This window comes from Archocentrus centrarchus, chromosome 1 (assembly GCF_007364275.1).
Source record: "Archocentrus centrarchus isolate MPI-CPG fArcCen1 chromosome 1, fArcCen1, whole genome shotgun sequence".
Taxonomy (NCBI): Eukaryota; Metazoa; Chordata; class Actinopteri; order Cichliformes; family Cichlidae; genus Archocentrus; species Archocentrus centrarchus.
Genome location: NC_044346.1, coordinates 22940510 through 22963734, shown reverse-complemented (window position 1 = coordinate 22963734; position 23225 = coordinate 22940510). Strand labels below are relative to the sequence as shown.

The 23225-nt window shown below is 38.9% G+C and overlaps 2 protein-coding genes across 2 annotated transcripts; one reads left to right on the top strand and one right to left on the bottom strand.

Moving 5' to 3' along the window:
- Positions 1–5885: 5885 nt before the first annotated feature.
- Positions 5886–13927, bottom strand: slc34a2a (solute carrier family 34 member 2a). Its single transcript, XM_030734966.1, has 14 exons — positions 13819–13927; positions 13605–13676; positions 12443–12506; positions 12236–12346; positions 11151–11279; positions 10740–10883; positions 10524–10635; positions 9679–9871; positions 9239–9334; positions 9029–9149; positions 7408–7575; positions 7185–7301; positions 6972–7096; positions 5886–6452 (listed from the first exon to the last, which is right to left on the bottom strand). The coding sequence occupies exons 2-14, from the start codon at positions 13626–13628 to the stop codon at positions 5886–5888; spliced, it is 1971 nt and encodes a 656-aa protein (XP_030590826.1). The 5' UTR covers positions 13629–13676; positions 13819–13927.
- Positions 13928–19403: 5476 nt separating this feature from the next.
- LOC115784060 (OCIA domain-containing protein 1) lies at positions 19404–22991 on the top strand. Its single transcript, XM_030735126.1, has 8 exons — positions 19404–19574; positions 19793–19877; positions 19988–20041; positions 20151–20198; positions 20479–20608; positions 20704–20876; positions 22181–22342; positions 22820–22991. Exons 1-8 carry the CDS (start codon positions 19521–19523, stop codon positions 22852–22854), a joined length of 741 nt encoding a protein of 246 aa, XP_030590986.1. The 5' UTR covers positions 19404–19520; the 3' UTR covers positions 22855–22991.
- Positions 22992–23225: the final 234 nt, after the last annotated feature.

Here is a 23225-nt window from a genome sequence, read left to right as displayed (position 1 = left end):
GGGGTTACAGTTCACCATATTGGACAATAGAAGGTTGTAAAAACATTACCTGTTCTTATGAGTCCCGATTTCTGCTGCAACATTCAGATGGTAGGGTCAGAATTTGGTGTAAACAACACGAAAGCATGGATCCATTCAACCTTATATCAATGGTTTAGGCTGGTGGTAGTGGTCTAATGGTGTGGGGGATATTTTCTTGGTGCACTTAGAGCCCTTTAGTACCAACTGAACACCATCTGTTGCTGGGAGAGCTGCTTTCAGCAGGATAATGTGTTATATCACAAGTGAGGCAGGTCTGAAGACAATAAGGGGGCCAACCCAGAACTGGCACTGTGTACCTAATAAAGTGGCTGGTGAGTGTAATTTGGTACTAACATGAACACATTGGCAGTCTGACTGAAGAATGTGAGCTGGACATGACCTGGATATTTATGTTGAGAAGTTTCCATGACAGTTTTATGGAGATTGGTGGGTGAGTCACTCCAAACTCAAAGCACTTCCTAACAAATCTGCTTAACTTTATTTCATTTTTACGGGTAATTTTAATGTTTCCAAAGACAACAAATATGTGATTCTAAATTTGGGAGGAAATTATGTTCAAGACGTCTATAATGTTTTCATTTGATGTGGAAAAAAACGCAGCAAATACTGATAGTCGCACAGATGTCATAATGTAAGTCTGTCAAAATGAAACTGATCAGCTATACTGGGACCTACTGAAATGGAGACAAAAGATCACTGTGTGTGTGCGTGTGTGTGTGCGCGTGCGCGCACGTGAGTGTGTATGAATGATGTATTTCCATGTCATGGATGTCAGTTGACCATGTGGAAACTCGTGGTTTTTGGGTTGTGCTCTGACACACTTGCACACCCTCTTTATTGATATATTGATGGTCTCTCTCATGTTCTCTGCTCATGGCTCGCTGGCATGTGACAGTGAAAGTTTCCTGGATACTGGCTGTGATGTTCCAGGAAAAAAATATTAATTAATAAAAATAAATACATAAAAATACACAGATCTGACTATACAGTGATGAAGCACAGCAAGAACCTTTCTCTTTGAAGACCTTTTGACAGTCAGTAAGAAAAGTGTAAAAGAATAATTTGATAATAAGAACAATATATTGACAAAGGTTGGGATCTTTTTAGATATATGAGATTAAGAGATTAAGATAGTGTTTATTTGTCACATGCACAGTTATACACAGTACAATGCACAGTGAAATGTATTTTGTACCTGCAACCATATATACACACACATATAAATAAGAAGAATAAAATTAAAAAAAGTAATTCACACTATACACTATACTCTATATACACTATACTCTATATGGCAGGTTTATCCAAGCCCTCGAATGGTAAGAGTCACTTTATTTCCATTCACTCCAATGGACCATCTTTTTTACAGCAATGGTGGCTCACAGAGATGTAGCAGCACAGAAGTTTGAGATGCATTTTTAAAAGGTAATATTTAAAAAAAAAAACTTTACGTTATAAGCACACATAAATCAAATGTGCTTATGTTTTAAAACATGTTAGTTAGTTGGAGATTTTGGATATGTTAACTGATGCCAAATTAGGCTGCCAAGCACATACTGTAATGTGTCATGATCCTGGGCCTTATGCCCAGCATTTTGTGTTTTCCTTCTCATGATTTGGTGTTATGGTGTTTCTTAGTTTATTCATTTAGTGTCTCAGTTGTTTTGTGGTCCTTAATTGTTATTCATTGTGTTCCCTTTGTGGTACCCCTGTGTTTGTTTTGTTCCTTTTCATGTCTCTGGTCTTCTGTGTATTGTGGTGTTTACTTCCTGTGTAGTGTCAAGTCTGCATTTCTGTCTTCGCCTAGTTGTTTCCTGTTTTATTTTGTCAGTTATTGTCCCTTGTACTATGTGTTTAGTTTTACTTCCCCTTGTCGTTTGTGTAATTAGTTTCAGCTGTGCCCTCACCTGTCGCCCATTCCCTAATTACCTTGTGTATTTAAAGTCTCAGTCTTCCCATTGTCCTTTGTCGGATTGTTGTTGTTGTTCTACGGCTGTTCGGGCTCTCTGGCTCCCTGTTTCCAGGATATTTCTAGTTTGTTCCCAGTTTAGGTTATCTCATCTGTTTGCCTCTTCTTTTGGTTCCTGTTGCCATTGCACTCCTACTCAAATAAAGATTCACCTCTCATCACTCTTACCTGCCGTCTCCTGCGTCCTGCTATTGGGTCCTCACCTCCATACACAGCCATGCAGCCCGGTCACGCACCGTGACAAATGTAACCAGGAACAACCAAGTCATTGTAAAGTTGTTTTGTTTTTTTTAATCTTATTTCATCCGACATTATGAAATCCTAAAGAAAAACTTCAAAACATGACTTTTTGCTTCTTTATGAAACAAATTTATCCGCTGTGAGTTTGACCTAGTTTATAAGATGATAATTACACAACTGTTAGTGAAACAGCTGGCTATTTTTGTGATATATGACTATAACAAAAGAGGCAGAGCATCTGAGAAGTCTCATGTTGTTCGGTTTTGTGGTCCAGTTGTCTGTGTTGCAGCTCGGCTGATGGCAGAAGCAAGGAAACAGGGAAGGCTGAGGGTTCAAATCAGACAGAAAACACAATTTAAGTGTAAAATATGACACCAGCTTTCAAAAAAACTGTATGTATGTAATCACACTAATCCTGTATTACAGTATAGTGTTTACACAAATTCATAGTAACTGAAGCAACTTGTCACACTTTGTGTAACGTCAACAATTAATGAAGTTCCACAGTTTAAGTTGGGTAACAAAAAAAAAACAAAACAACACATACCTCAGCTCCTAATGCACGCACCTGTCCAGACCTACACAGTTGTCCAACATTTTTTTTTTGCCTCTCCTAACTCTCCCTCAGCACAGGAACCATGAGAGGATTCAGCCTGAAGACTCCCTGCAGTGACACAGCACCCAGACTGGCAGATTCATCTCCCTGAGGTTTTCAAGCTTTACCCGCTTCTTATTTTTAATAAACCAAACATCGCACGTCCCAGTGCTCCGGTGTTTGTTTGAAAGAAGAAAAAAAAAAAGTTGGCATTAAATATGATTCATTTACATATTTGTTACTGTTTTAACCTATAAGCTAAGATTGTTCTTTCTAAATTAAGCCAGCCATTTTTTCCTGTTGTCAGTGGGATAACTGTACATATATATATATATATATATATATATATATATATATATATATATATATATATATATATATATATATATATATATATACTATTGTCATCGAGTGAGTGGAGAATCTCCATGCAGCACACAGCAGCATATTTGTGTACTGTTTACAAGGATAACAGAGGGGAAAAGACACAAAAACTTATGTAATCAATTCATTGTGGTAATTAAATCCAAGGTGAAGACAGAACATACATTAAACAAAAACTTGTATGTGAAAAAACAAATGAGTTAAACATATAAATATATATTCATATCACTAAAGTGTATCATAACAGCAAGTTGTTACAATGCCTGTTATAAACATGCCTGATGACAATTTTTGTTGTTGTGAATTTGAATATTTCACGTTTAAATATTAAGTGAGCACTGTGTTACGTAAACAAACACACTTCATACTAGCACACTAAACCATTATGCTGTCAGATGACACCATTGACAGTCACCTGTCAGTCTCCTTCTGTCCTATCAGAGAGTCTTAATGAATTTTTCAGTCTGAGTTATCACAGGATTACTCAAAACACAATGAGGAAAACCCAGTGGGTAGAACATGTTTCATTTTGAAATATTTATATCAAAATAGAACAATAAATATGATTTGATTACCTCAGAAACAAATAACACTGATAACAGGGCACTATAGAAAGGATCAGCACATAGACAGGGTCAGGAAATTATTATAATTATTTTATTATTTTGCTTTCTAACAAAGGTTTTTTTGGGGACAACTCACAGTTAAACAAACCAAAACAACTTGTTAGATGCTCATTCATCTTATTTCAGACTACATATTCCTTGAATACAATTACCTCTTCAATTACACCTTAATACAATAATGCGAAGTAATATTACACCTTAAAACGATGTTTTAACGATTTTAATGTGTTTTATGCACAGTGAATATTTTGCAACAGAGGGAACATGATGAAAATATCGAAACATGACAGGTTTGTGTGCCTGCCTTCTGGCCGGCATGGTTATGTGAGGTTCTCATCATGAAAAAGAAAGGACACCCTCTTTCAATTTTCTAGTTTTACATATCAGGACATAATTTTTTAAAAAATGTAGGTCTTAAATTGATTTATTTATTTATTTTTAACCTTGCCTTTCTGTGTGGAGTTTGTAATTTTCTCCCCGTGTTTGTGAGGGTTCTCTCTGGGTACTCAGGTTTCCTCTCACAGTCCAAACACATGCAGTTAGTGGAGTTCGGTTAACTGGAGATTGTAAATTGCCCGTAGGTGTGAATGTGAGTGTGAATGGTTGTCTGTCTCTGTGCAGCAGGCCGGAATAAGGCAAGACAACAGGCTGTGTTGGCCAAATATATGCACCAATTGTTATACTGTAGTCAATAAGTGCTCATTATCAATAACAGAGGGTGACTTTGTTTAGAATTAGCTCCACATACGCTCCTTGTATATACTGTATTTGTATTATTAAATAAAACCCAAGAACCGTGTTTAAAGAAACATTGTCACATTGTCATTTTTAGGAGAGTTGCCTAAATGGCAATTTAGACATTGTATTAGAAATAAAGTTAGATATTCAGATATATGATAAGATCCTATATTAGCTACTCAATTGCCAAAGGACAAGATTGGTGATATTCTGTATTGTATCTGCTTGCAAATCCCATTAAAAGAACAAAGCCAGCACTAATTCATTTTAGCTTTGTCTGTGCAGCCAAGCACTGATTATTCCTCACCTCTTTATAGCCATGCTAGCAGCTCTGAGGCTGTACACATGAGCTAAAAGAGTCTCACCAACAAACAATGAGCAGGTAGAAAACCATGTTTACCAGGATGGCATACTGACAGTTAGGACTCAACACAAAGTTTGGTTGAGGTTTTCAGGAATATCATTGGTTTCGTAAGCATTTACTCATAAAGCAGATAACTATTAAAATTGAAATTCAACCTCCAACTGAGTAGGGTTTATAAATGTTTTTAGAAAAATTCACAGCAGAGTGTCAAATAGCTAAGATCTTCAAGTCGGACCTACCAGCACTGTCACAGTTCCCTGTTCTGTCAGCACCAAATGCATATCAACCTGCAGCTGGAAATAGCCACCAATAAAAAAATACTGTTTCCTTTCATTTAAATAACAATGGCAAAACCAGTCACAGTACCAAGATGTTTTAAGAAATTAAGCTGTTTATAAGATTATATTGTTGTTTGCTGCCTTTATGTCTTCCGCAAGAGCAAATTGATCTGACGTTGAAATCGATAAATATGTGAAATGATAAAGTATTAACCCTCTGGGGTCGAAGTCATCAAAAATACTAACCCTAACCCTCCTCGGATGCTGTGTTTTGGAAAAGAAAAATCAAAAATGACTTTTTTGGGGGGGTGGAATAGTCTTTTGTGTATGTCAGTTAAAATTTTTAAAAATTACATATTCATAAACACAGGGTTAAAGTTATGGCTAGGGTTGGGTCATCATGTGATGGCTTAGCCCTCCAATGGTTAAAAGAGAAACTTAACTGGTTGGTTTTGATCCTTTGATGGGATTTTCTGACATTAACATAATTATAGACTTCCAGCTGCATTTCAAGGTCACTTCAGTTAACAATGTAAAACTTTACTGCATTTGTCTATGCAGCCATTTCCTTTGTTACACAAAAACATGTGAATTAGTGTTTCTTTGCATCACACACACACAATCCCACACATACTTAAAATGTAAAATCTCAAAGCATGGTCATTTTCAGGATATTTAGCTCTATTTTCATCTCATCTTCCACTTCATTCTCTGTACTCATTGCAGGATTGTCATATACCGCTGTGTGTGCTGTCTTGCTATTTTCCACCAGTTCTTGTGCTCTGTCTTCTTGGGCATCAGATGCAACTTGGCAACATTTGCAGCAGCAACAGCATTTTGCAATAATTACACCAACTGCTTTGTCCCAGGGAGCCAAGGAGTGTGCCCATAGAGGGAGGAAGTCCCAGGATCGCAGCACTGCAGGCAGCCACCCAGGTTTCCGCTTTTGCAGCACGTTGATCGCAATGATTATGATCAACATGATGAGTAGAGGAATACTCACACCCGCCAGTACCTCCCAGCCAGCCAGTGACAGGCCAAATATGAGAAGTGGTAAAAAGAAGAAACAGCAGATGATGTAGACAACAGCAAACCAGCGGTATTTGGCTGTGATGTTGCCCAGACCCTTAGCCAACCGGATAGGGAAGCGGGTGAAGGGGATGGGATACCACAGAACGATGCCAGAGATGTTGAACAGGAAGTGCACAAGGGCAATCTGAATTGTTGACAAACAATAAGCATCAATGTAAGCGTAACGAAGTAGCTATCAGATTTACATTTTCTACCTTTTACAGGTTGTTAATTTCCTGGTAAGGTTCTCTTAATTTTATTGAAAATTAATAAATATAAATATATAAATAAAATACTGATATATTTACATTTAACATGCCAACTGGTTCCCCAGTAAATTGTCCCAAATTTTCAAGAAAAGATAATAAGGTGCCCGATTTCTTTTTCCAAACACGAATGTAAAGTTAAGAGAAATGTCACAATTTAATAATTGGTAAAATTGGTCATTTCAATTTCTGCAGGCTTTAATGTGGAAGGAAACACTGTTGTTCTGTTAAATGATGAATGTGACACAATTTCTCGTGAGAACATGTATCTGCAATGATATTTACATTATTATAAATTTAGAAAAAAGAAAGATAAAAATAATAAGAAATACATACAGTAAACCTTGAATTGGCATGTGGAATAGCCACGCTAGATTTTTTTTGTGTGAATGACTGACCTGCAGAGCGTTAGCCAGAGTGTCTCCAGGACTCGCCATGGCTGCCAGAATAGCTGTGGTGGTGGTGCCAATATTTGATCCCAGGCACAGTGGGTATGCTCTCTCTATACTGATGACACCAATACCTGTTCAATTACAATAGTTAAAACATTTTCCTCACGTTTCACACCCTAACGTGATGGAAGGAATGGAGGTATGTGTGATTAACCTCACCAACAAGTGGAGTAATGGCAGAAGTGAACACTGAACTGCTCTGCACAATGAAGGTCATTCCAGCTCCGACTAAAATGGCAATGTAGCCTGTGACCCAGCCGAATGGAAATGGCAAATCTGTGCACAGACACACAAACACACACATGCAAGCATTCATGTGTTACCAACATGTTGCATGCAGTTTTTTTTTGTTTTTTTTTTTACAGTGAGCAGTGCTGCTCACTTGTGTTGAGGATTTTCTTGATGACAGCAGCCACCTGTCCCTTTAACATAGAGTTGAGCAGCTTGACTATGAGGACCAGACAGGAGCAGAGCACGAGCAGAGAGAGAGCCAGCAGAATCAGACCCACCGCCATGTCGGGCAGATTCACATCCACAAAGAGGTGTGTACCTGACAACACAGAAACACACACAATTAATTACAAAAGAGAAATACACTATATGGACAAAACTATTGGGCCATATGGCTTAATCATTGTTTTATTCTGTCCCATTGCCACAGGTGTGTAAAATCAAGCACCTAGTCATGCAGTCTGCCCGACCAAGCGTTTGTGAAAGAATGGGTTGTTCTAAAGAGCTCACTGAGGTACTGCAATACAATGTAACAAGCCAGTCTGGGAAATTTCCTCCTGCCTGGATATTCCATGATCAACTCTTAGTGGTATTATTGCAAATTGGAAGTAGTTAGGAACCAGCCTGAAGTGGAAGACCACGTCACAGACTGGGTCTACTAGGTGCTGCGGTGCATGGCGAGTAAAAGTCATAAACACGCTTCTGGCTCCATATCTTTAGCGCTCAAAGCTCATCTGGCATTAACATCATCACAAAAAGTGTAATGTGTGTGTGTGTGTGTGTGTGTGTGTGTGTGTGTGTGAAGAAGAAGAAGAAGAAGAAACAGCCTTTATTGTCCCACAGAGGGGAAATTTGGGTGTAACAGCAGCCGCAGTTATTATAAATATAAATAAAGATATAATAATTTACACTATTAAGAAAAGAATATATATAAAATCAACAAACAAGATTAACCTTAATACTACTAATAATAACACTATATACAATGTACATGATGTGCCTGTGTGTTGAACCTTAACAGGCCGGACTATTTACAGTATATTATATATTATCCTACATTGTGTAGGTTATTGTGGTTTTTGTTGGGAGCAGTGATGGTTATAAAGTCTTACAGCTGCTGGGAGGAAGGATCTGCGGTAACGCTCCTTTGTGCATTTAGGATGCAGCAGTCTGTCACTGAAGGAGCTCTCCAGCTCAGCAACAGTTTCATGCATGGGATGGGAGACCTTGTCCATCAGTGATGTTATTTTGGTCAGAGTCCTTCTGTCTCCCACCACCTGCACTGAGTCGAGAGGACATCCTAGGACAGAGCTGGCTTTCCTGATGAGCTTGTCTATCCTCTTCCTCTCAGCTGTAGACAAGCTGCTGCTCCAACATACTGCTGCATAGAAGATGGCTGATGCCACCACAGAGTCATAGAAGGTCTTCAGGAGTGTCCCCTGCACTCCAAAAGTGTGTGTGTGTGTGTGTGTGTGTGTGTATTTGGTCCCTCAGCTTGCAGCAGGCATGGTAACTTTCGCATGCAATTTACTGGTAGAATTGTAGCACTTTCACAGCTCACTGTGGCCTTTATTATGATAACATCTAATGTAAGTTTTATATATGTGTATGTTCTATATTTATCTCATGAACTGCTTAAGTTGCGTAGACTACTGTCCCTCACGGACAATAAAAACTATCCAGTTCAATCCAAATGTCTCTGCAAGGAAACCATGTATTATAAAGCAATGGGTTTTCTTGTGTACATAATTTTTTTGAAATGCTGGTCTTACATTTCTTTATGTTGTATGTTTCAGAAACATTCTTCAGTGTGAAGGTATAGTTCCCATCAACCCAGCACAGAGACGGAGAGGTACAGTTTTCTGGACCAGGAACTGTGACATTCATTAAGGTCTGAAACACAGTGGAAAAATTGAGCTTCAGCATTTTATTCTTAATACTGAGGAATATATTTACATATATTTGACATGTGTTGGTCTTACTGTGTTGGTGAATGTTTGGCACCATTTCTTTATGAGACTCTTATTCATAGCTTCTGGATCGTTGGTGGCAATCCCACTAATCACAGACTCGTCCAGCTGAGTCAGAAGGAAAGGGGGGAAAAAAACTGTGAAATATAAACCATGAGAAGATAACAGGCTTATATATGAGCATCTTATCTCTCTGATAAAGTTAAGCGTGTAAAGACATGTAAATGAATAGACTGCAAACATTCATGTCAGCATTCATCTTTCAGGAAATGTCTCATGCTGCTTAATATTTGATTAAACCAGTGCTGATGTATCTTATTATATCATCCTCTAGACGACGACCAAAAACTGAATAAGGCTGCTGCATGGTTTGTTTGTTTTTTTATTTATTTATTTATTTCATGCTTGAGAAATTAAAATTATTCAATCAGGCCATCTCGATGACATCTTACCTGTATAATTGACTCAGTGAGGACGTCAGTGATCACATTTAACAGATCTGGGGCCTCTCCACTCTGGATTTCGAATGAATCTGTGATGAGCTTGGTGACCACATACAAATAACCACTGGCGACCTCCAGAGGCAGAAGCACCAACACTGAGAGCCAGTTAAAGAAGTCGTGCACCGTGGCCCCGGCGAAAGCTCTAAGTGCATCATGAAAGATAAAAGCAAGACAAAAATGACCTTTGATCTTTTTAACGAAAGCTTACTATCACTGCTTTCCAGGGAAAGAATTCTAGGAAATATGTACCATTTATGTAGTGATAATTATCTTTTCTGTGAACCTGAGAATCATACCATAAATATGAAATCATAGCATCCAGAGATTTATTTATTTGTTAAATATTGCATGGTTGATTGTATATTTGTATATAAGTTTTATTTCCTGGGGCTCATAAAATTTCAAGTAAAAAAAAAATGGCTGTTTTTCAGTTCAACAGTTGACATATTTCTGGTCTTAATGAAACATCCATCCATCCATTTTCTTCCGCTCATCAGTCAAACTTTATTTGTATAGTGAACATTATTGCAGTTCAAAGTGCTCAGAGTTGAGCGATAAGCCGATAATAAGACAGAACAATTAAAATGGACCATTTATTAATAGTTTTGCGGCTAAGCAAAACAGCTTAAGAAGACAAAAACATAAAATGAAATAATAATGTCTTGTACATGGCTGCTGCAGTAAGAAAAGCCACTGTTTTTGGACAGCACAGAACTCATACATATTTTCCTCTGGGTTACTGGTTTCTGATTAGAAGAAGGAAAGGAAGCTTTCATGAAACACACACTCGTTACCTGCGAAAGGTGTTCCGTTCACCGGCCTGCGTCATGGCGACTAGTGTGTTGGTGACAGAGGTGCCGATGTTGGTGCCCATGATGATAGGAATAGCCACCTGGACTGTTAGCACTGTGGAAGCACACGGACCCCAGCATCGTCCCCATTCATGATGTGTTTTCTGTGCATGAATGTGTCTCTGTGTGTGCTGGCAGAGGGTAGAGGCTCATACTCACAACCAGAAGAGACCATGCTGACGACTATGGAGGAGGAAGTGGACGAGCTCTGGACCAGCAGAGTGACCAAAACACCGATGACCAGACCAGCCAGAGGATTAGACAAAACTTTGTTGTCCTGAAAAATGTCACCTGCTGTTTTGCCTGGACAAAGTGAACATTAGAGCATGAATCTTTTCACATTCATATCAATTTTTTTTCCTGAACACACAGATATTGTGCTTAGGATAGTGACCAAGTACATTATAAACAGTAATAAAACTGAGTATTGTTTGAGCTTACTTGCGGTCACAATGTTATTGTGCACAGTGTCTTGAAAACAAGATGTCTGCTGTAGTAAAAGGCCTATAACATGCAAGCTTATTACTTAACATTACGTTAACTCATAGGTTCTGATAAGCCTGTGAGTACCTCCCACAAGCTGGAAAGCTGAGCTCAGGATATCGAGAGAACAGACGAACATGTAGAGCAAACCCAAAAGCAGGATCAGCTTCCCCACTGATACCAACACTCTCAGCGCCTTCCCTTTGGTATCCAGAGCTGAAACAAATGAAAAAAATACGTGAGATCAGATGAGATACTTGTGTGTGAAATTATACATAAATGGCAGAAACCAAAAAGACAAAAGAAATGCCTGTTTACATTTCATGGACAATTTTTTCCCTCTTCATTATTGTAAACACTAGAGACCAATGGGGATTCAAAGAGGAGGCATAATTTCATATATCAGTAGTACAATGTTTATGCTTTTAGTGTTGATCTTAACCTCTGTTGCAGTACGCTGTGTTCACTCAAAAGCAAATGGGCATCACTTATCTTATCTTAACAGGATGTTTGTTAGCTGCTATCATCTCCACTGTCATTTATGACCGCTACACTGTCCAATTAATCACATCAATGACTGGACATTTTAAAATGATGTAATGATGATCTGGATGCAAACTAGAGTGTCTTCAGCCATGGATCTTCAGGCAGGATCTTCATGTCTTATTGTTTTACACTTTATACTGAACCACAGTTAAAACAGTGTTGAAATAAATATTTAGCGAATCATCAAAATGAAAAACAAACCTGAAATATGTTTTTAAATGTTTACAGAAGCATTCACCACTTTTGATGAGACACACTGTGGTCACCTGTGTGACTGTACTGTGTTAAGTTAATATGGTATTGTGGGTTTTTTTTTTTTTAAGTTTGCCTGACAATTGAATGTAAAGGCTTCTCAGAGGATACTTTAATTATCACTGTAACAACAGTGACTCCTTAACTGTTATGCTGCAGGACTTTGTGTTTTACTGCATCTCATAATAGGTGTAATGTACCACTACTGGTCTGAATCACTAATCTTGATTTTTAAAGGCATTAGTTACTGACTATGTGCACATATACTCCGCACTGCCTAATCAAGAAATTTGATAAGACAGTGCTTAAGATAAGACAGTTCCTTGTTCCTTGATAATACAGTACTTGCACTGTTAGAAATGGTGAGTCTTCACCTGACCACGGGACCCCCGTGTCCTTCAGTTCTGGCAGGTGCCATGGATCTGTCTCCTCCGGCTCATCTATGATCAGAGCTGCAGTGGAATGCGCAGGACTCGCTTTGATTTCTATAGACATGAGAACAACACCAATTTTGTGCGGCTGCATACATACATGTGATTCTGATTAAATAGGATAGAAATTAGTAGCCCTTTCTTACATACCTTTGCTTTTAGATCCATATTTCTCATCATTGTCTTCCTTACATTTGTTTTTAGGATCCATTTGCTGAAAGAAAAACAAAACACATTTTCTTTGTCAGTATTTAAATATGACAAATTTCAAGAGACTATTAGTAAATAAAAGTCTGAGGATGACTATCATTAGGTTCCAATAATAATTTCCTATACTGTACATTCACTGTTAAATTACAGTAGAGTACTGGCAAGAAGATCTAGCATTAAAGCTTACAGTGTACCTAGAGCACTCGACAACATTTTTTTTTTGCTGTAAATTTTTTTTACATTATTATGCTGTATAGAATATAAGATTTACAGTATAATACTGGCATTTGTTTGGTTGCCATACACTGTTGCACGCACGCGCGCACACACACACACACACACACGTGCGCGCACACACACACACACACACACACACACACACACACACACACACACACGCACACACACACGTGCGCGCACACACACACGCGCACACACACGCACACACACACACTTTGCTCACATGCCAGGCTATTGATCTCAGCATCACATGCAATTCCAGTAAAATTCCATTCACACAACAGTATGACAGAATGAAAACATCAATATTTCCCCCCCAAAAGTTTACACTTTCATGTTATTTGTCACAATTTTGCTAATATTTATAATTCATTAAGAATTTGCACATTTTTATCAGTGTACAATCTAGCTAAGCTAAGCCCTGGTTTCTACAATTACTTGTTCATAAGAGGATAACTTCACAGTTATTATTGCACATTAATTCTATGTTTTATTGCTGCGTTTCAGCAGACCACATGCAATCATTTTCAGACTTACTTTAAGCATTTTCTTCAGCTTAGTATTAATAGACTTGCTAACTGTCACTTGAATTAAGAGCCACGTGCACACTTCATGGGCTTCTCAGTCTGATGTTTGATATTTTTAAAAAATAGTTTAAGAATATCAATAAACACTGAAATCTCCATGCTACCATACAAATGTTATGTTTCATGTACTCTTGAGCCATACTGCTTTTGTTAAGGTTTTAAGTGTCTCTATATGTTATTTTGCTTGTTTTTATTTACTTAAATAGCTCTAAAGTTACATTCAGTTTTCAGTTAAATGCAGCAATAATTGATAGAAGATCAGAGTTTGTCCTCACCTGTGGCAGGCGTAGTGAGTCCATCCTTCTCGTGTACTTAGGTATCTTTGGCCTCTGGTTTTAAAATGCTGCCTTCATGAAGATAGAGTGGAAAAGGTCAGAGAGGGGTAAGCGTAGGACAAAAGAAAGTGTGATGTGCAGTGTTCACATCACCAGGAACACTTCCATCTCAGTGATAAGAAGAACACACCTTCCAAAGTTTGATTAGTCTTACCTGACTCTGCTTTAATCTCTCTGCTGGTTGTGTTGCAATCCAACTCACATTGTACCTGATAAGTCTTGAGCTGATGGGGTCAGCCTTCACCTTCCCCTCTACATTTGCTGTTAAGCTTACCTTACCTAAATACTTCCCACGCTTTGGACACAGAACTCATAACCAGTTGTTTCTTTGTCCCATTTGTAAGTCTGTTCATCCATTTGAAACATAAGTAGTTGCTCCTGTAGCTGTTCCTGTAACTGTTTAAAAAATAAAAATCTCAGTTGCATGTTTCATGCACAGCTGTCAGAGTGATGGTAACTCCAGCTGGCGAACCCTGAATTTAACATAGGAGAGAGGTGGCTGACAAAACAGATACCCTGACAAAGATTTATCTATACCACCTCGGGAGGTGGGGTGGGATCAGTGACTGTATTGTGCACGTGGTGGGTGGCAGGGTAGCAATAGTGTCATACAAGGCCAACTCGAGTTTATTTTTGGAGTATTTTTGGAGAAAAATGATTGATTTGTCAATATTTCAAATATCAGTGAACTAAGTTTAGCCCCCTATACTAGTAATAGTAACTAAAAAAAGAAAAGTCACTCCAGGCCACAGTGATGCTCTGACTCTCTGTAGTAGTTGTGCCAGGATGGGAACCCAGGATCCACTGCTCTACTGCACAAAGAGCCCCAGTGAGACGTTTCCATGTATGCTTCCTATTTGAACACACACTCAGTTGCTAATTTATTAGGTTCTGCTGATGCAAGTGAAATATAATTTGTACCCATATCACAGCAGAGAGCTTCTTGAGTGGCCCAGTTATATAACAGTGTGGTTAACTCAAGTACAACTATGGTGACCTAATGAAACCAGTGCCACTATTGATTGGCCCAGAAGCCACTTTCTGCCCCTCTCCAACCCAGTGCACTGAGGTGCCCATTGGGCTGTCCCAAAAGCCTACAGATTACAACTTCCCAGCCACAGCTCTGATTGGCCCACTCCAGTTTGGCCTGAACCCTGCACAGGAGCACCTCCTCCACACACCAGCACAAATAAGGCACTTTGAGCTTTATCTTTTATAACTTTTAGTCTGACTTCTCGTGTCATACAATAAAACCAAATGGATGATAATAGGGCAAAAAAAAAAAAGATTCACCTCTTCTTTTACTTTTTACACTATTGATTATGATCAAGTTTTGCTCTTCTCTGTTGTGTTTGAACCTGCTTAGGATAAAATGATTCACAGGCGTTACCTCATCTTAAATAGAAGAGCTTTGATGCAAATGCTGTACATATGCCTGCACATGTTACATGAGGCAAAGTCTTTTTTTTTTTTTCAAACGGTTTGCAAGTGCAACAGCATCACCTAGGCACTATACAATGTTATTACAGCACTGCACTTTTCTGCTCCTATGGGCAATGTCTTCATGTTGATCATTACACGTTGGGTGGCCCAATTTACTGTGTTTACACAGAGCAATCTTTGATTATTGCGCTGAGCATAATAGTGTGGAGGTGTATGCATATCATGCACCAAAGGATTCCCTTGTAAGACTATGTTTTTAAGTGGTATTAGTTTAATCTGCTGTTGTAAATAATCACTTTCATTTACCCTTATACTTTATTAACTTGTATTTCATGTTTTGTGCCTTGTTTATACTCAGGTAATTAGTACAAGAAGTAAGTAGGGTGAAACTGATCAAATACATTTTCAGGTATATTTCAACCCCAGTGTTAGTGGAGGACGTTGCGGAATGTTTTTATTGTTGTGACTATTTTCAAGATTTTTCATTGTTTTGTTGCAAATCGAGTTACCATAAATGGTTCCTCGCCTGATAAATTGTGCAGGGAATACAGAAAATTTAGCTGTGCAACTCTGGAAAGCATTTTGCTGTATATATAGTGTGAATAATCATAAGTTTCAAATTAAAGTGTAACATGTTATGCATGTGAAATATTATATGACATGCACTATATGTTGTACTAATTTAGATAGTTAGAGGCAGGAGAAGTTTAACACTTATTAAAATCTACCCCTTATGTAAAAACAAAACAAACAAACAAAAGATACAAAATAAACTTAGTACAAGCTGCCTACATTCTCATTAGCTATAGATATGTGCACATATCAATAATAATAATAATAATAATGGACACTAGTAATATCCAGATGAACTGAGAGAGAACTCAATAGAACAGAAAAGCCAACTGACTTATTTACCAAATCAAATCATCCTCATATTCATAGTTTATTTTTGTTTTTATACAGCTGTGTAAACTTATGCAAAGACAAACAGGTTTTTATTTCTTCTGTGCAGTTATCCCAAAGTTTTAGTCCCTTGAATGTAATACTGTAATAATTAATATTAGTTCTCTCTCAGCTGATTTATTAAACATTTAGTTTCCTCTCAGTGCATGGTGTTTTTGTCTAACTTGAAACAAATTCTGAGTATTTTGGGGTAATGTATATTGTCTTGCTCTATTCATAATTCAGGGTGTACTCTGCCTCTCGCCCTATGACAGCTGGGATAGGCTCCAGCCCCCCCCCCCCCCCCCCCGCGCGACCCTGAACAGGATGAGCGGAAGCGATGGAATGGATGGATGGATGGATGGATGTCACAAACTGAGCCGCACGGCTGTGACAAAAAAAGGATGTTTATTTTAAATTAAAGGAACAGAAGCAGAACTAATGATATGTGTAGTCAGTGCAGTCAGTAGTGACGAAATAGTGTATACAATGTGTCTGTGTAGATTCTCAGTTATCCAGGTCATAGTAGTCTCTGGAGCTTGAAAAAGGCGACTGGACTTCTTTTTGTTTCTTGAAGACGTTTCACCTCTCATCCGAAAGGCTTCTTCAGTTCTCAACCAAATGGTGGAGAGACCCAGGTATTTAAACCCCTGTGGGCGTAGTCCCCTGGAGGTGGTTATGACCCTCTATTGATCATGTGCTTGAACACATGTGCCCAGGTGTGAAGGGGGCGTGGGTCATATTTAATCAGTGGTTTCAGTTGAAACCAATTTAGGACTCCGCTCCATTGTTTCCTGTGGCCTATTGAGGTCACTGGAACAAAGGTGTGAATGGGGGTTGAGACGTCTGGGAAGGGAGCTCAGGACAGCACTGTAAGCGGGGGAAAGTTGGTGACGTAATCCACCTCCTCTGTTCAATGATGGTTGTTCACAGTGGACATAGATGGCTTCTTTCACTCCTCTTTCAAACCATCTGTTTTCCCTGTCCAAAATGTGGACATTGGCATCCTCAAAAGAGTGCCCTTTTTCCTTCAGATGCAGATGTACTGCTGAATCTTGTCCTGTTGAGGTGGCTCTTCTATGTTGTGCCATTCGTTTGTGAAGAGGCTGTTTGGTTTCACCAATGTAGAGGTCCGAGCACTCTTCACTGCACTGAACAGCATACACTACATCGCTGATCTTGTGTTTGGCGGGTTTGTCCTTGGGATGAACCAGTTTTTGTCTTAGGGTGTGACTTGGTTTGAAGTATACTGAGATGTCATGCTTGGAGAAAATTCTTCTGAGTTTCTCTGACAAGCCTGACACATATGGGATGACAATGTTGTTCCTCTTGTCCTTCCCATTCTCTGTAGTTTGTGTTTGGCCTTCATTCCTGTGCATCTTAGCTGATTTGATGAAGGCCCAGTTGGGGTAACCGCATGTTTTGAGGGCTTTCTTAATGTGTGTGTGTTCCTTATGCTTCCCTTCTGCCTTAGAGGGAACACTTTCCGCACGGTGTTGTAGGGTCCTGATCACCCCAAGTTTGTGTTCCAGAGGGTGGTGGGAGTCAATTGGTTTCAACTGAAACCACTGATTAAATATGACCCACGCCCCCTTCACACCTGGGCACATTTGTTCAAGCACATGATCAATAGAGGGTCATAACCACCTCCAGGGGACTACGCCCACAGGGGTTTAAAGACCTGGGTCTCTCCACCATTTGGTTGAGAACTGAAGAAGCCTTTCGGATGAGAGGTGAAACGTCTTCAAGAAACAAAAAGAAGTCCAGTCGCCTTTTTCAAGCTCCAGAGACTAGTGTATACAATGTCATCAAGTGCAAAAAAACCAATGAAGCGTCTCAAGGAGAGCCCCACAGCAACTGCTCTGTGAAAACTTACATAGAGCACTGGCACACATTGAGCCCAGGTGTTGCCAGTGTCACTGATTGGCAAATGAGCCACTCCAGCCCTCTAATGCTTGCAGGAGACCTGCTACACAAGCAGACCAAAATGAAGGCAGGGCAGAGTGGGTCGTCACACTCCCCTCCATAAAACCAGAGTCCTCCATAGGATCCCCGTTCCCTAAAATGAAGCATAATATGAAGGAACAATTCAAATACATTACATTTAATTTCACTTCTAGTAACAAGGTAATATTCATTAAAAATTTGGAGCTCGAGCCAATACCTCCTCAGCCACATTGTCACGGCCTTTAATGTGCCGGCTGTTCAGACTGGATGACTGGAGCAACAATGGCCATCGAGTGCACGATGCACAGGTGTCAAACACAGCAAGAAAGAATGAGATTTTGCTTCCAAACAGCCAGACTTTCTTGTCATACAAACTGAAAAACACACAGTGGAACAGTATCAGTCATGGCCAAAACTTGGACCTCAATATTATTGAAGTAGTATTACTAAAGTAGTATTATTGAACTGGGATCACCCTGACAGAGAATAGAGTAAAAAGCAGCCAACGTCCAAAGAAGAACTTTGAATGTCCTTCAAGATGCCTGGAGAAAAATTCATGAAGACTACTTAAAGAAATGAAAGCTGCCTTGGAAAGTTCAGGCTGTGTTGAAGACAAAAGGTACTCAAACCATGTCAGACTATTACCACTGCACTCGAGTAGCATACCTCAACCTGACTACATTCTGGTACACTGTGTTAGACTAGAAACTGTATCCCCACTGCCTGTCTTATGTTGTGTGATTTGTTGATATTTATTTATTTTTTACATTTTATGCTTAGTATTGTTTTATATTTAATCTATGCTTCGGTTTTTACGCTTAGTTGTGTGTCATTTTTGTTCTTAATACTGCACATTTTGGGGTTTGGAGAAACGGAATTTCAGTCTTCTGTGTAATGTATTATTACATGGTTTGATTGACAATAAAGTTCACTTTGACTTTGACTAAATTTCAAATTAATATTTCGAAGTATAAAGAAATCACTGCACCTATGTCCCTTTTTTCTAAGAAAATATGAGGGGTGACTCAACTTTTGACTTTTGAACATTGCATGCTGATGGGGTTTCATTGCTATTTTTATTATCAGAACGTAAAATAACAACAAACCAAAATCCAATACAAGGCAAGTATGATTATGTTAACTTCACCCCCACTAGAGGGAGCTGGTCGACATTTAAATGCTTTAACAACGAGCTTTACTTTTTTCAAAATAAAAGACCCAGTTTACATCTCTGTTTTTGTAAATGAATATAACGGTAGCGATATTTCTTTATTTTGTTATTATTTTAAATCATGTTTACGATATTTTACTCTCGAGCAGTAACACGGAATTTAACACGTTTTCCTTATTTTTTTTGGTTAGATAACAAACAAATGCAACTTTCCTTCAACTTCCGGGTAATGTCAACGTTATCTGTAGCAATGACATTGTACCGAACACTAGATAAGTCAGTGTGCCGAGTGGCTTACACTTTGTTAATTTACATGCTTTGAGGTGTGAGAAAGTTTTGACGTTGTCGTCAGTATGTCATCCACCACTGCAGGGTTCACGGAGGAGCGGCAGCGCCAACCGGCGCAGGTAAAACATGCCGATAAACATACAATAATTGAGATACTAACGTGTTAGCTAACGTTAGCTTGCAGTGTCTTTGGATGAAGAACTGCACGCATAGTTTTATGAAGAGGGGGGCGTGCGTTGTTACCCGCTGTTTTAATTTTAATCATTTTAAGGTTGGACCATCTGTGGGACTGTTTGCGGCTGTCGACTAATGGAAAGGTATTTGTGTTAATCTGCAGACGCCGCTGAACATTGACTACATCCCCACAGAAGAAGAGAGGAGAGTGTTGAGAGAGTGTAACCAGGAGAGCTTTTTTTATAGGTGTAAGTTCCACGTGCACGCCGGCTTCATGTTTAGGATATGAAAATGTTTTGTTTTGTGTTTTTTGTGACTCCTTTGTGTTTAGACTGATATGAACATGCTTTCTCCCCAGCGGTTCCCTTCTCTGTAGTCAGTATGGCTATCACCCAAGCCCTCGTTGCCAGAGGTAATACTTTTTATAGTACTATAGAGGACTCAACAGAATACTTGTAACATGAATATTGGCACATGTTGATTTTCAAGTTGACATAACTTGAATTAACTTAAAATTGCAGGGACTCTGTCGGCATCTCCAAGATTTGGATCGTTACCCAAAGTGGCCTGTAAGTTAATGAGTGTCAAATAAGCAGGAAGTACACACAAACTTGCCCGTTATTTACCGAATGAGTATCTGTATTTAATGAATAAGAAACACCTCTGTTCAGCACCAGTGTTTAACAAAACCACACATTACAAACTTGTTGCAAACAAAACAAATCTTTCTCAAAACAAACAAAAAATGTTTTTAATTGTTTTCTAAGTTGTTTATGTTCTCATAAATCCAGTAAATATTATCATTTGTATGTTTATTTAGTTGTGCTTTTTGACTGTTTGATCCTTCAGTTGCTGGCTTCTGTGGCTACCTGGCTGGAAAAATGTCATACATGAAAACCTGTCAGGAAAAGTTCAAGAGGCTGGAGAACTCTCCTCTTGGCGAGATTATCAGGCAAAGGTCAGGGCTGCCTCCACTTAAGTGAGTATTACACACACTGGATTAAATGCTGGCCTACTATGCTTTCTATAACTATCAGCAGCAGTTGCTTTACCAATTGTTGGCCTCCTTCACAGATCCCAGGGTCCTCAGTCAGAGTTGACTGACCCAGACACTCAGTCTTTTGAACCCATATTCCAGCCTGCAGAATCCCCGACCCACATGTCCACTTACAGCAAAGATTATGGATATGGCTACAGTCCAGAGCCACCAGCGCAAATGGACAGAGGAGATGACTTCAGTGCTCCAGGTAATACAAAGGGACATTATGTGGGTTATTCACTAATGAGTTGTTGACAGTAGCTCACCACAAAAAGGTCCTACGTCCAAAACTTCCTGTTCTCTTTACGTGAGGAGTTTGCATGTTGTCTGAGTCTGATGGGTTTTCTTTGAGTGCTCTGCTCCCACAGTCCATGTTGGGTTAATTTTTCACAAATGTCTGAATTGGTGAATGTTGTTTGTAGTGCTTTGAGTGTTCAGCAAGACTAAGAAAGTGCTATATGAATACAAGGCCTTTCCTTTCACTTGTTACAGTTAGGTGTGTCATCAAAATTGAGCCCTTACTAATTTAAAACCTCCACAAAGCAAACAGGGAGGCAAAGACTAATGATTTCTAGTTGGATAGACAACAGTTTTTGTTTTGAGCCAGCAGCACTACAGTTTTTTCTTTTTTTTTTTTTTTTTGCTACAGTTTTGGTCAGAAGTTTACATATGCTCATCATGGTAATTTGAGGCTTTTAGTGACTTCTTTGAACGGTTCTTTTTCCAGAGTGAAATGATTGTACAGCATATATCTTCAATGACTTTAAAAAACAAGAACTGGGTGCACAAGTTTAAATTGTGGATTTTCTCTAATCTACATTTTTCTCTAATCTAATCTGGTGTAATTACAGCTGGATAATTGACCTCATCTTGGTAGAGCTCATTTAAATTGGTTGGTTTCATGGCACATGAACCAATCACTATCACCACAGTTAGCAAGTGTACCTGGCTATTAGCACTAGTTAGGAGTCGTCCGGTACCCGGGGGACCCCCAGTCCTGCAATAATGCCAGGCTGTGATTTTTATTTATTTCTTTTGCCTAGAACCCTGATTGTATCCAAGTTTCAACCGTTTAGCTGTTGATTTAAGGTGAAGCTTAAGAATTTGGAGGTGGTCCTCCTCCTTCAATAGTCCATCTACTTTGTGCAATGTACCAGTACCACTGGTAGCAAAAAAGCCCCAGAGCATGATGCTACTACCACCATGCTTGATAGTTAGTACAGTGATCTTAGGTTTGAAAGCCTCACCTTACTCCTCCAAATATACCTTTTGTCATTGTGGCCCAATGCTATTTTACTTTTAATGCTAAAAGTAATCAGTGTATAAAGCAACAGTTATGTGTAACTTTGATTCTTAGTGAAACATGTAAGCTAATACTTAACTCAGTTGCAAGTTAGTCAAGACGTTTACTAAATTGACAGACTGAGCTAATTTAAGCATTCACACACTTCAGCAAAACTTTCCCTTAGAGATGAACCTTTTTATCTCCTGTCTTTACCCTGTGAATTTCAGTCCAGTCATATGTGGAAGAAGAGGAGCCCAAGCGGAAGGCTATCCTCTATGAGGACCTGAGGCTCAAAAACAGAGAGAACTATGAGGTCACGCTTACTCAGAAAGCTGATGCATTGCTCAAAACACCACCTACGAAGGAGCCAGAAAGGCCCAAGAAAGAGAGTAAGCTATATTACTGCAAAGATGAGTATAGAGCTGGATATGTACAGTTTAATTTTTTTTTTCTGCTTCAGCTAAACCAGATAGAAGATGATCAACATTAAAGAATAGTGGCAATATCTTTGTTTTGCTAAAGTAGGTGATCCTACATTGCAAATGGAGAGGTTGAAAAGTTAACTGTTGTCTTACATAATAGATGGAAATAAAATGTTCATAACCAAATGTTTGGCAATCCACCAAAGAAGAAAATCTTGAGTTGTGGAACCAGAAACTTATTTCTGTGATGTGACCTCGTTCTGATATCATGACTGAGCGAAGGAGAAACCAGCATGGAAACAGCAGAGGAATATGATGTCGTACCCGACTTCATCTCACAGTGTGGATTGCACTTTATAGGAGAACTGAGATTTTCAAGTACTGCCTCTTTTTAAAATTCCTTGTAAAAGAACTGATTAACCTTTTCTCCTTCTATCTATACAGTGAAGAACATCTATGGAGACACCTGGGAGGAATGAGTCCTTATGTGAAATTTAGGTGTGATGAGTATTCAGGTGTCACTGATTCTACAGGACGGACTTCTCAGTGGTCCCTTTTCATGATGTACAAGATTCTGATAATGTATTTCAAGTATTAATAAAACCAAACAGTTTCAGGTCCTGCCCCTCTGTGCTTTGACACTAGTGTGAATTTAATATGCCTATTTTCTGTTAACTGGTGTAAAAGTAAAGTTTCAAAACAAACACTGGAGCTGCATTTAATTTCTGTTTGAGCATAAGTTGCATACAGATTTTAACATGGTTTGCTGACTACACATGATATAAGCACTGTTGTACTTAAATCATGTGTAATATAAGTGCAACAGTGAGTTTATTGCTGGAAAAGAATC